The sequence below is a fragment of the Dipodomys spectabilis genome, unplaced genomic scaffold (genome assembly GCF_019054845.1).
Source record: "Dipodomys spectabilis isolate Male_0828 unplaced genomic scaffold, ASM1905484v1 ptg000140l, whole genome shotgun sequence".
Classification (NCBI taxonomy): Eukaryota; Metazoa; Chordata; class Mammalia; order Rodentia; family Heteromyidae; genus Dipodomys; species Dipodomys spectabilis.
In genome coordinates, this window is record NW_024870817.1 from 15,482,781 (window position 1) to 15,497,786 (window position 15,006).

The 15,006-nt window shown below is 34.4% G+C and overlaps 1 protein-coding gene across 5 annotated transcripts in view; it reads left to right on the plus strand.

The window, feature by feature from the left end:
• The window catches only part of Tmem161b (transmembrane protein 161B), a 61,701-nt gene extending 57,287 nt beyond the window's left edge, over positions 1–4,414 (plus strand). For all 5 annotated transcript variants that reach the window (XM_042690805.1, XM_042690804.1, XM_042690806.1 and 2 more), the window contains 3 exons: positions 460–634; positions 1,760–1,856; positions 3,137–4,414. In XM_042690805.1, the coding sequence (XP_042546739.1) occupies positions 460–634; positions 1,760–1,856; positions 3,137–3,414 (550 nt within the window). In that variant the 3' untranslated portion in view covers positions 3,415–4,414. The remainder of the gene's footprint in view (positions 1–459; positions 635–1,759; positions 1,857–3,136) is intronic.
• Positions 4,415–15,006: the final 10,592 nt, after the last annotated feature.

The window sequence follows — 15,006 nt, forward strand, 5'->3', positions numbered from 1 at the left end:
CTCCAGTATTGCTCTAATTTTTTTCTTCTAGATATTTGTTACTGAAACTCTCATGCTATAGTGATCTGTCTAGTTCTAGTATACATGAAAAATAACTATAGAAAAGTCTATGGCAGAGTGGGGCTTGAACTCTGGGCCTGGGCCTATCATTGAGCCTCTTTGTGCTCATTGAGCTCTACCACTTGAGCCACAATGCCACTTACAGTTTTTGAATAATGGTTAACTGGTACAGCTACTTTTCTGCCCAAGTTGGCTTCCAACCAAACTTCAATCCTCAGATCTCAGCCTTCTGAGTAGCTAGGATTATAGGCATGAGCCATTGATGTCCAGCTAGATGCTTTGGTTTCATGTCTCTAAAGTACAGATTTCCTGTATTTTGTATGGTGAACAACAGAATATTACTATCCTAGTAACATATTGTGGTCTTTGTGGGCACCATGTCAACTTTTTGATCTGTAGAATGACAGAAGCTACCTTCGATACTCTGCGACTCTGGTTAATAATCCTCCTGTGTGCTTTGCGGTTGGCCATGATGCGTAGTCACCTGCAAGCATATTTAAACTTAGCCCAGAAGTGTGTGGATCAGATGAAAAAAGAAGCAGGTCGAATAAGTACAATTGAGCTACAGAAAATGGTGAGTCTTATGTCTATAAAAATAAAACATGGCAAAAACTGTGTTGTAAAAATACAATGGAATTTGGTTCGTTTTAATGGACAGTGTGGCATCCCATAATACTCTTGTTGTAAATAAGTGCAACAGTGTTAGACTGATTTGCATCAGAGACCGTTATCTAATATTAGTGTTAAAAAAAAAGATCTTGGTTCCTCCTCCTATTTTATGTGTTAAATAGCTGGGTGATACAAGGTTGTAGTATGCTACTGTTGCTAAGTGGGACTTGTCTGAATTTAAGACATTACATTACTAGTTAGAACTTAGTACTTAAAGGAGCAGGAAATACTAGTTTTAATGGCTAAATTTATTCCTTTTAGCATTAGTCTCTGTATCTTGAGATGTAACTGTTTATGGAGATTACAGAAAATAACCCCGTGCCAGTGGCTCACACCTGTAATCCTAGTTACTCAGGAGGCTGAGATCTGAGGATCACTGTTCAAAGCCAGCCCATGCAAGAGCATCCATGAGACTGTTATTTCCAGTTAACCAGCAGAAAACCGGAAGTGGTGCTGTGGCTAAAGTGGTAGAGTGCTAGCTTTGAGCTGAAGAGCTGAGGGACAGCACCCAGGCCCAGAGTTGAAGCCCCATGAACGACCAAAATAAAATAAAATGTGGGAATATATCTATTATAGTGGATTTATAATCTGATCATATCATTTTTGCTGAATTGGTATTAGAGTTCTCTATTTCTTATTCTTCTATACACCTAGAAACCTTTTTTTTTTTTACCTTTCAGTATTTTCATATTTTCTGTAAGTTGATCTTAATTATGTCCATATATAGTAAGGACTTAATGTGTTTATGAGGAGTTTCTGCTCGTGTATAACTTTGCTACATAGAGATTTGAACACTTTATCTTTGAAATTTTTTTTAATTCTCATATTTTCACATTCCAAATCTTGACCTACCAGTTGAACCTTTCTAAGATTTGGGCATATTTATAATGAAGCACACACTTAATAATATTTAGTTTTCTTCCCTTGAAAGGACTGCTTAACTCTTAAATGTTTCAATTTGATAATTACATGAAACTTTATTCCTAACATGTCAACTATATTGGGTAGTCACACATATTGTTGGTTGCAGGTGGCTCGAGTCTTTTATTACCTTTGTGTCATAGCCCTGCAGTATGTGGCACCTCTGGTAATGCTGCTTCACACAACTCTACTCTTGAAAACACTAGGTATGTATGCACTGGCAACTAGGAAATGTTTTCTATAAAAGTCAGAAGAAAGCAAATAAATGCTTCCTCTGTATTATCAGGGTGGATTAATGTTACAGTATTTAAAAATCACAGAATAGATTACTGTTGACACTGGCACTAGAATTTTAAGTTACTGTTACCTTGGTTATTTCAAGAGGTCTATCTGCAAGGATAATACTTTTGATTACCTTGGCTTACAGTAGGAACCTTTAGCTGTGTTTAAAACTTCTTATATTTTCCCCAGTTATGGATTGCTTTTAATGATATTAAGGTAATTAATGTTTTTGGTTATTTGAAAAAAATATGCTTTGTAACAATATTTCTCTTTAAAAGTCTTAAGAAGAAGGATGGGAAGTTTTAGCTATAAAAGTTGATTCATCTTGATTTTGAAAACTCAGGTTCATATGATATAACTTCATGCTTTTAAGAATTATAAGTAATTCCCTAATTTACCAGGTAGCATAAATGAGTACTGCCAATCTTAGTTTTATTTAGAGAGAATGACTTAAGGGTTTGTGTCTTAACATTCAGATTACTACAAGCTAGTTGTAAACTTAGACAAATACCAAGCCCTCAGATGGGTTTGATTTTAGAAAACTTGTGTTGAAAGGATAGAGATTTTTCAGTGAAAGGACAAAATTCTATTACAAGTCTCTTCACTAAGTTGTTAAGTCCCTGAGTAGTAGTACCCAAGAGCAATCATTATTGCATTGATCATTTCCCTTTGCTTAGATCAGGAGCTACCATCATGCGATTTAAGACACTGAAAGAAACTAAAACCATTATTTGGTAGGCTTTGTTGATACTATGGAGCTGATGATAGATGCAGATGTCCTTTAGGAATATATAGAACGTAAAAGGGTAGGTAGCTCAGTTGTAAATTACATGACTCATATCCTATGCAACGTAGGAAAGTATATGATGAAAAAATTCTAAGAGTTATTAATAGTTTTTTTATATTGAAATCATAGTTTCTAAGAAAGAAATTTACTCTGATACTGTAGAGGTAGAAAAGGTTTCTAAGAAACTGTTGAGTCTGTAGTTGATTCATGTCTTATACAAGGAAAAACTTGTTTTTAATATCTTAGCAGGTTTTACTACAGTTAATTAAAGTATGTCAGACTTTTTGCTTTTGTGTATACCTTCACTGATGAGAAGAGACTATAGTCAAGTGTTTAAGTAGATAGAAAAATACTATTATTTAACTTTATTTTCAACACTGAATAAACTTACCAAGTTTTGTGTCTTGAATTTTCTAGGTAATCATTCCTGGGGGATTTATCCAGAACCAATCTCTGCCTTGCCAGTGGATAATAGTCTTGCCTCCAATTCTGTTTACTCTGAATTGCCATCTACTGATGGGAAGATGAAGGTAACTGTTACGCAAATAACAGTGGCGCTGAGCAGCTTAAAAAACATTTTCACTCCTCTTCTCTTTCGAGGACTTTTGTCATTTCTGACATGGTGGATTGCTGCTTGCCTCTTTTCTACAAGCCTTTTTGGGCTTTTCTATCACCAGTATCTGACTGTGGCATGAATCTCAGTCAACAAGGAAAGGATATCCAAGTCACATTTTTAAGTATAAATATTATACTTGTGTCAGCATTGAAGGCCTGACACAAAACCAGAAGAAAGTAAATACAAAGAAAAAAAGAAACGAAACATATCAGAAAATCTTATTTTAAATGCTTCCTCTGTATTCTCAGGGTGAATTAATGTTATAATATTTAAAATCACAGGATAGATTGTTAACTGTTACACTGTGGCATTGGAATTTTAACTCATTGTATTAACAAATGTGAGAGGGCTATCTGCAGGGGTAATACTTCTGATTACCTTGGTTTACAGTAGAAACCTCCAGCAGTCTTCACAACTTCTCATATTGTCTCCAGTTATTGATTGCTCTTAATGGTATTAAGGTACTGTTAATAGTCATAGTGGCTATCTATAGAACAATCTCCAAACTGAGCCATGCTTTAGGGGAGGGAAAGGAACTAAAATCAACTGTTGGTAATGTTCTAGTTACTATCATATAACCACAAAATCCAACAGAAAGGAATAGATAGTTACTGTATATTACAGTAAAGAAAGCTGCATAGTTATTTTTAATGGAGATTTACATGCTTGATACCACAAGTACTGTTGCTTGAGAGTAGCAAGAATATGTATTCTACCCAACTTGAAAGTTGTTTTAAAAATAACTGGCCATATGAACATTTGCAATCTTACTGTTAGTTTTGGGCCTGCTATATTTTATTCTTTCTATGATCCTAAATTCTTCCAATAGTCTAAAAATATTTATCAATACTGATCAGACTTTTTAAGAAATTTCTTCGTAATCCTGCTGACTACCTGTATGTATTGTATTATATATTAAATATATAATATATTGAGGGATAAATGGTGAAACTATTGGATTCTTATAATATTTTATGTTGCTGAATGTATGTGAAAAAAATGATTTTGAATGAGATGTATTTGTACCAAGAAGTTTTATTTCTGTTTGGAATGAGATTAAAATACATTTTGAAAGTTCAGCAGAGCATGTAATTTATTTGTTGCACACGTGTAAAAGTACTTAAAATACTGTAAATGCTTTGAAGATATCTCTCAAAATTATTTTTCTATCATATTCAAAAATCACAGTCTTAAAGGGCTGAAGGTGTATCTCAATTACAGAGAGCTGTTTAGAGAGTACATGCCCTGCAGACCTTCCAGACATGAGCCACATGAAACCACTTTCACTACTGATAACTAGGACTTGATTTAAATTTGTAGAATTTAAATACTAAATTTTTTTTAGTATTGAGGTAATTTGGATGAAAAAAATAAACTGAGCTGGAAAAAAATGTTAAATTCCTTTTGGAGCTTTTCATATATAAAATCCAAACTGAAATATTAAGCTTATAAAAGGAATAAATATAAGAGATAAGTAGGGTTTTTTCCTTTCCTTTTTTAAATGAATAAACAAATGTCCTTCCATATGGCTCCATATAGATTGTATATTGTGTTTCAGTGTTATTTCCACTGTTGAAAGCAAGTTTGAAGCCCTTTTTTGGGAATTTCACTCACAGATTAAAGTTTATATTCATTTGAATAATTTTAATGCAGCAAATTCATGTCTTCTAATGTAGATTTAAATATTCTGGAAATATTTGATATTTTTAAATAAGTAGTGCTTTAATTAGATAAAACTCTAAATTGAAATAAAGTGTGAATATACCCAATGATAATTCATGCCTTTTTAAAAGAAGTATTTCACATGTATCTTCAGTATATCAGCATCACTACAATGGTGGATAGGGAGATAATACCAGAGTTTGACATCTATTTTGTACGTGAACATTCAGATATGTTAGATTTGTAAAGAATCATACCTGATATTTATGATCATTCTTATTAAAAATCAAGTTAAAAGTTGTTTTGAGTTTGGAAGTTTGTATAGTGGAGTACTATCAGGAAAAGCACATAACTCATTATTATGAAGTAACATATACTTTCTACTACATATGTGAAATCACATGTACTTCCATATCAAAAGTACACTGTGAAATTGGACAAACAAAACGGGGGATTTGCCTAAACTTAATTACAAGCAGATTAAACTGGTTTAAGTATCTTGTCTTTTTTTTTTTTTTCCAGTTGTCTTGGGCCTTGAATTCAGGGCCTGAATGCTATCCCTGAACTCTTTTTGCTCAAGGCTAGTGCTCTACCATTTAGAGCCACAGCTCCACTTCTGGTTTTTGGCATTTAATTAGAGATAAATGACCTTTCCTTACAGGACTGCTTTCAAACTGCAATCCTCCTCAGATCTCAGCCACCTTAAGCCATTTGGCTTAATTATGTTGTTTGCGTGCCATAAATTATGTTCTTCCATTGAAGAAGAGTTTATATGTTTTAATGTTCCTCAATTAAGCCTATAGAATTCTTTTGTTTTTTTATTGAACTCTTATCAGTGTAATAGACTTAAAAGCCAATTATTTGTATTATCATGTTAAGTAGGAAAATCTTGGTTTGTGTGATTTGAATATTGTATTTGACAATCTGTTGATTTGCTTCCTTTCTCCACTTTTAGAACTATGAAAATCAGAGCTGTGTTCTCTCTTTTACTCCCCTTGATTTGTCTAAAATGGGAAGCATATAATTTTGTTTTAGTATTTGTGTCTTTGGTATTTCCCCCATAATTTCAGTCATGGGGCATAAGACTAGCAAAGCACATGAGCATTATGGGCTCTTTGTCTTATTTTTCTGGTATGAATGCCATTGGTAAAATAGTGTTGTTTCTTCTGGAGTTATGATTCAGAAAAGATATTCATCTGTTAATGGAATTGGTAGGTCCAGGAAGCAATAAGTAGAATTCGCTATGAATCTGTCATTGAAACTTCACTGGATAGATACTATTCTTTCACATGAAAGATTTAGATTCTCAGTATTGGGAAGCAGAAGGTCTCAACATTCTCTGAATTCATACACACTTTCTGAGCTATCACGTAATTGAAAATATTCTATGAAGATATGTGGCTTTATCCAGCAAAATAAAACTTACGGGATTTTTTAATGTGGTATGTTCTCTGTCTTTAAAGAGCCTGGGCAGGCTTAAAGAATCAAATTAAAACCTCAGAGTTGAACTCAGTGTCTCAGGTAGTCATAGATCCTTATCTTTCGATGCCTACTCATTATGCATATGCATTGGTTTTATAAGTCAACCTGGTTATATGCTATGAAAATTTTCACAGAGACACTAAAGATGGGCAACATTTACCTTTATTAGTGTGGTGAATATTTTCACTATTTTTTTCCTAATAAGGTAGGAAAAACAAGGTGTAACTTTTTTCATGTTTGTCTTCTGTTACCATTGAACTTCTGCTGTAGTGTAAAGTAATTATTAAATGGTTTGGTTTGAGTTGCTTGTATTGTTTTAAGGTAATCTCACTATTGAAACCCGGGCTGGCCATGAACACATGATCCTCTTGCCTCTTCCTCCCAAACGCTGGGATAAATGCTGGGGTTACAGGTACTTGCTACCAGAGAAAATTTACTGGTAGAAAACAGCAACAAACTTGATTGCTGGGACTTCCCTAGCAGTAAGATCACTAAAGGAATTTTCTTTTCTTTTTCTTTTTCTTTTTTTTTTTTTTTTGCCAGTCCTGAAGCTTGAACTCAGAGCCTGGGCACTGTCCCTGAGCAACTTTTGCTCAAGGCAAGCACTCTACCACTAAGCCACATTCCCAGCCCTAAAGAAATTTACTTAATGGGCAGTGTAATATATTCCCATGTTCATTTGGATTGTACTGAAAGGAGTATAGTCATTGAAACAAATATTCAGTGTTTGCTAATACATATAACAAATATAATCTCCTAAGGCCACTTTTTATAATTTCTTTAAAAGGCTTTTAATTTAATTTGGTTTTATTTACACTTTATTTCAGTAAAGATTAGATTGCAAATGCTCAATTTGCAAAACTCTAGAATAGCATAATGTGCCAAATGGCAGACAAATATTTTAAATTTTATTTTTTATTTTTATCTGTCAGATAATCTAATTTTACTTGGAAATGTAAAATATGAAGAGTACCCAAAGTATTTTCAAAATGAAAAAGCAAAAAAGTATTTGAAGATGTGTTCTAAATGATAGATGAATTAATGAAGGAGAATAAATAAGCCCAGGAAGTAGAGCTGAGGCTCAAGTGATAGAGTGCCACTCTTGAGCAGAAAAACCCAAATAAACACACAAGGTCCTGAGTTCAAGCCCCACTACCTTCACAAAAAGGAAAAAGAAAACATACATGCCCCATCTGCTATTTGAAAAGGTATCAAAAGAACACAGAAGGAAAAGATGCTAACCTCAATCTCCACCTCATACTACACACAAAATTTATTCAAGAGCTAAGTGTGTAATAGCTAAAACTTTGGGGCAAGGGTTGGAGGTGGACCTAGGGCTTGACCTTAGAGCCTGGGCACTGTCCCTGAGCTTGTTTTGCTCAAAGCTAGTGTTCTACCACTTGAGTACCAGCTCAGTTTCCAGCTTTCTGAGTAGTTTATTGGAGATAAAGAATCTCACAGATTTTTCTGCCTAGGCTAGCTCCATGACCATCAGATCTCAGCCTCCTGCATAGCTAGAATTACAGGCATGAGCCTCCAGCACCTGACTAAAAACCATAACATTTTACGAGGAGAGCATAAGAATAATTTAGTAATTTTGATGATGGGTATTGATTTCTAAGAACACAAAGTATTAACTACAAAAAAACAAATTTAAAGATAATTTTCATAGGAACTTAGAGTTTTACCAACCCCCCCCAAAAAAAAAAAACCGGAAGTCTGTTAAGAAAATGTACATAACATCTTCGTGTAAAATACTTGCAAAATTGAGACATAGGGACTTATATTTAGGATACAGGGAGTACAAAAAAATGAAGAATGGACAAGAAATTCAGATTTGCTTCTTAACAGCTGACGAACAAAATGGGGGGAAGAAAGCTCAACCTTTAGCTATTTGTTATGGTCCTTGATAGAGTTTTGTTTGGACTTGCTGGAGATCTGCTAACATTGGATTTTTTATCTCAGGCCAAGTTAAAGAATAATTCATTTCTTTCTCCCAAATAAAGACAGAAATATGGTTACAGTGTACTGGGTTTTACAACAGTCTTATTGGCAACTTTTTGCAAAAGAATGTTGAAATGAAAGGGTGTTAGATTCATATAAGTGCCTAGGATTTTTTTTAATGTTCAGAAAGGCACCTCTTAAGATACAACATAAAAGGCTTTCAATTACATGATCCCACATATGGAGTAAACTTGGTAATAGTTTTATTTGCCTCTTTAAGTATTCAGTCTCCTTGAGAAAATGTAAGTTCTTAGCAGATGTGAATTTGTTTTACCAAGGTCACTAAGTGGAACAGCACTTCTCTGGTCTTGTCATTCCATTTGAGAATTAGAAACATGATGTTTATAAGTATTTAGTTATATTTGTTGCTGGCTTCTAAGGAAATAAAAGAATCTGGGGGGGGGGGTTGTTTGGTTTGGTTTTTTGTTGTCTCACCAGTCATTTTTGCTCTGTGCAAATTTTTTTTGTTATTTTTTTCTACTTGGTGTTTGGACAGTTTTTTTTAATCACTGCTTTCATATTTTCTCTGTCTCTGTCTCTCTGTCTCTGTCTCTCTATGTCTTTGTCTCTGTCTCTGTCTCTCTCTCTCTCTCTCTCTTTCATTGGCACTTAATTCATCCAGTGAATTTTTCACCTTGAACTTTTTTAAAAATCTGTTCAAATTGAACTTGAATTTTTTTTGTTTCCCTTACTCTCCTTATTATGTTTGTGTTTCTACTTCTTGAACTAGAGAATATTTATCATAGAAGATTCATTGTCCTTGTCTACAGGTTTTATCTTCTATATCATATTAGAACTTATATTAGTTGATTTTCCTCTTGATCAAGCCATATTTTCCTCCTTTTTTTGCATTTGTTAAATCTATAAGTGGGAAACATCTTGAGTCCTAGATTCTTTCTGTTGCTTTAAATATTCTTGAGTTTGTGCAGTGATACAGCATAGTTACTATGAAATTTAGGAAATAGTTTCAAATTCCACCCAGAATTTGGTGGTAATGTTTACTCATTACTGAGATAATGCACCTGAGTAGTCCACCTAATACTACGTATATTGAAAGGCTTTTGAGGCACCAGTGGATCACACCTGTAATCTTAGCTATTCAGGAGACTGAGATCTGAGGATTGAGGTTCAAAGCCAGTCCAGACAGCAAAGTCGATGAGACTCTGACCTCCAGTTAACTACCAAAAGAGCCAAAAGTAGAGCTGTGGCTCAAGGGATAGAGCACTTGCCTTAAGCACAATAGGTCAGAAACAGTACCCAGGCCCTGAGTTCAAGCCCCAGGACTGGCATGCACACGTGTGCACACACACGTGCATACACATACATGCGCACACGTGCATACATGCACACACATGCACACACACCATGCTTTCTAACTCTGATGGGAACACGAATTCAACTATTCCATCTGTTTGAAGGATTTTTCTGCATGTTCCTCTCTGATGATTCTTCCAGGATAATTCCTCAAGTGCATGTATTGATTAGAACTGAGCTAAGAATGTGAGGGAACACTGTCTAGAATTCTTGCTGCACAGCTTTGTTGTCAGGTCTAATTCTTGAAATCTACTTCCCTTTACATCATCAGCTTCTCAGAGAGACCAAGGGACCCTGTTTATGTTCTTCCCTGACTTGGATAGCACAGGAAGATAGAACAACCAAAGGTTTCACCTCATTTGTTTTCCTGTCTTACACTACCTGCTTAATGTCTGTTAGCTTTTGTTTCAGACATTTTCTGCAGATTTTATTTTTACAAAACAGAAAATTGTGCTTGCCCCAATTATTTTTATTTAAAGTGAGCTGCTTATTTTAAATTCTGGTTAGAAAAAATTTGTTTTCTCTAAGAGTCTACTGAGAGATAGGCTTCTAATTTTCATATTTTAAAAGATATACCACTCAGCCAGGTGCCGGTGGCTCATGCCTGTAACCCTAGCTACTCAGGAAATCTGAGGATCGAGGTTCAAAGCCAGCCTGGGCAGGAAAGTCCATGAGACTCTTATCTCCAATGAACCACCAGAAAATTGAAAGTGGTGCTGCGGCTCAGGTGGTAGAGCACTAGCCTTGAGCTGAAAAGCTGAGGAACAGTACCCAGGCCCAGAGTTCAAACCTCACAACCACACACACAAAAAAAAGATATGCCACTCAATATCATTAGTCATCAGAGAAATGCTCATTAAAACTACAATGAATACCCCTATATATAGCCCCTGAATTGATTAAAAGTAGAAAGGGTGATATCAAATGTTCCATACAATAGTATGGAACAACTACAAACTCGTAGTTTGTAGTAGTGCTACTTTGGAAATTACTCACCCACTTTACAAAAAGGTCTAGTCACTTTTTTGGAACTAAATATATACCTACCCTACAATTGTTGACAAAGAATGTTCATAGAACTTGTATTTACAATAGCTTCAGAATGGAAATCCATCAAATCTATGACCACACTGATGTGTGTGTGTGTGTGTGTGTGTGTATAGATGAGTATATTATTTTTCACTTAGGATTGTATCATATAATGTATCATATATTTCATGTATTTATCATATATATCATGTATCACATGATATGTAGTAGAAAAATATGTCATATGTCATATATATCATGATACATATGATACAATAATACTCATCCAAAAGAAACAAATTACCAAATCATACAAAACCTGAGTGAATCATTAAAATAATACACTCAACTTTAAAAACTTACATAATAGTGCACACTAAAATTTTTATTTATATAACTTCGGTGATTTAGACTAAAAGAACATACTTGTTTAAAAAAGGCAGCATAAAATAAAAGAGTAAATAAAAGGTCTTAGTAGTCTTCTACCTGTTAAAATATATCCATTACTTGAAAACTATTTCAGAAAGAAAACATATGACCCAGATAGCTTCAGCAGTGAATTTTGCCTAGCAGCAGAAGAGATAATAATACCCATCACATGGTACCATCCAGAGAACCAAACTGATTCTCCTTATTCTTCATAAGGCCGGACAATCTTGATTCTACTGCCTGATAAATATATTAGAAGAAAGGAATGTTGAAAACCAATTGCCCTCAGGCCTGTAAAGATTCTAAGTTGAAAATAAATAAGAAATGAGACTTGGGGATAGACAAAATAATGCACTACTTCCCACAGTGAGTCACAGCAGAAGATAGTTTGACATATGGACTATATGACAATGGGAAGAAATAGTCTCCCATCATGTGCAACAAACTAGATGAATCGCACAAGCATTGAAACTAAGAAACACATGGTACAAAACACTTTTATTCAAAATACTGAAGCAGACCAAGCAAGCATGCTGTTGGGAATCTGGGTGGTGTAGCAGTGACTGTAGGTAGCGTGAAAGAACTTCTCAGGATTTGAGATTTTACTGCATCTTTGCCTACATGCAACGTGCAGAATCATGTCCTATTTGTAAACATTTGCGATATGGAATCGTATCATGTGCTATTTTCTATATAACCATTATGTGTGGAGAATAAGAATTGTTGCTATTAATAAGTATATGACAAAATAGTTTTATTTCCCATATAAACCTAATGAAACTGTATATGAAAGTGTTTTACTGCAAATGTTTTTAAACATTTAATTTTCTGATAACCCATTCCTAAAAGAAAAAGCAAAGTGAATCTGATTTTATATTTGAAATCTAAATCATTCTGATTGGGGCTATCAGACACACACTGGTAGAGTGGACTTAACATGAAAAAATGATGTTTTAATTCGTCTTTTAAGAATTCTTTATCAGGGAACAGCTGATGCTATGCAAGACAAAAGAAATGTATATACCACCCAGTGTGGAAGAAAACTGTATCACAAAGCTCACAGAACTCATAAATGTTATAGACTGTGATAGACAGTTTGCTCCAGGAAAGTTAGAATGTGTTTGTGACTTTAACTGAGCATCACTAGCCCACAATGCTGTGAAATTTGGGAAATTACATAACCACTTAATCACAATAAAAAATTTTGAAAAAAAAAGTTCTTTATTTTCAGCAGCATAAATCAACCAGTTTAAACTTAAAGAGATATGCTGCTTGCTCTTAAATTTAATGATCAATAAGTCTGGTCTTAAGAGATTCCACTACATTATAGAGCAACGATGAAAACAAAGGTTAACAATTATTTTTAATTAATTAGTTGGAGGAGAGGTGTTCTTACATTATTCTAAGATTCTTTGCTCTTTATGTGTCATGAAACCTAAAGCATCACCGTACAATCTTTCAAAGCATGACACTCATTCCTGTGATAGCATAAATCTAGGAAATACAAAAATTACTAACTTTCCTCAAATACCTAAAATTAGAACTATCTTGTAGTTCTGCTGTACCACCCCTGGACATATAAACAAAATGTAAATCAGCATTAATAGAGGTTCCTGCACACCTATGTTTATTGCAACATAATTCAGAAAAACAAAATTATGGATTGAATGGAAAATATACACATACATGCACACACACACATATACAATGAGGTATTTTTCAGCTACAAAAAAAAAGGTTAAATTATGTCATCTGCAGGAAAACAGAATTAGAGATCATCATGTTTGGTGAGATAATCCATGCTCAGAAAGATATGTACCACATGTACTCTTTCGTAAATGGTCGATAAGGAAATAAGTGAACACAGACACAAATCTATACATGCATGTTTGTGGAATGATTGAAAGTTGTGGAAGGACAAAGGTGGATGATTGTAGGTGAATAGGTCAAAATATATTGGAGCCATGCCATCATCCACACAAATATATAATTACAAGATTTGATATTGTTTGTCATATAATTTTGGTTCAGACTTTTAATCGTTTTATATGTACGTATCTGAATATAAATAGTATTTACATGTTAAATATTCAGAGCAGTTATATTGCTCTTGGCAAATTTAGAATTCTTATCTGTATCTATACAGTACAGAATTGATATTCTGTATCACATAACTGATTTAAATTTTCTCATAGGACTCAGGAAGTGGGATGGAGTGATTGCCTCGGCCTATGTACCATGACCTTATAATATGTAATAATTAACTCTGAATCGTGTATTTGTACATAAAATCTATCTATAATCTATAAAATATATATACTTATATATTTTAATTGTACAAGATAATGGTTCATTATGATATTTCCACACATGTACACAATATACTTTAATCCTTTTCACCTCTTGTTTTTTCCCGTCTTCCTTAGCCCTTCCACCACCACCAAAATAATTAGTTCTGGGTGAACAAGTGCAATCATGCCATTCAGTAGACACTATGTAAAAAATGACCTATGTAAATTGTGGTCAGGGTTGGGAGGGGGAAACTGAAAGTCAAAGAAGGGGTGACACTGTCCAAAAAAGAAATGTACTCATTATCTAACTTATGAAATGGGAACAACTCTGTACAACACCTTAATAACAATAAAATTATATTTTTAAATAGTTCTCTGTTAAGACTCAAGTCTTTGTATTTATTCATGAATCTAGATTCCACATATGAAAGGGAACATGTAGTATTTGTCTGAGCATGGCTTAGCTCACTGAACATGATCTCACGTTTTCTTTATCCATTCGTTCAAAAATATGGCTTTTGTGAATTGTGCCGTAATAAACATGAACATATAGGAACATCTGCTGTTTGCTGAAGTACATTCCCTTAGGTATATACCCAGGAGTGGCAGTATGAGTTTTAGGTTTTTCAGAACATTTCCTAGGGTCTCACTATGCATCCTAGCCTTCTGCTTCAGCCTCATCTATACATACTTCATGCTAACTTCATCTATACCACCTCATTCAAGTTTTGCTCGCTACTTTGAAGCCTTTAGTCTGTGATTGATTGGCCTCACTGTTTCTGAGCTGTGGCAAGGCCACTCCTCATATGAGGAAGCACATGGTAGAGCAAAACTCACAGCCATGTAGCAGAAGAGAAGAAATTCTGATCACAGAATCCCCATCTAAGGCAAACCCCAGTGACCTAACGACCTCCCATTAAACTTGACTTCTTCAAGTTCTACTGCCTCTTAGTGATACCACCTTGGGGACGGAATGGTTAACCATGCACATTGGGGCATCCTTAAGATCAAAATTATAGCAAGTTTCAAATTGTTTATATAGATACTCTATCCTCAAGGAGGAGCGCTTAACTCCTCATTCTGCAAAATTGTGACAGGCATAGTAACTTCCTTACAAAAAGTACAATATACAGAGGAAGAAAACTAAAATTAATTTTACAATGAAGGTTCCTGGAAAACATCCCTATAGCCAAGTTATCAGGGACAACATCAGTGACGATATGTTCTTATATTTATCCTTGAACTTTTCCTCTGTGATCCACATCTTAAAACCTTATGACACAGTTCAAACATGAGAAAAATAGAAGAAAATTCCTAATGGAGAGATATATTAGTTAACACTTGACCAGTTTATTCCCAGAACTTCAAGATAATTGAAAACAGGGAAATTCACAAGCATGTAGAGTGAATAGGAGACTAAGGAGGGAGGATAACTAAACGTAGAATGGTGTTTACTAGCC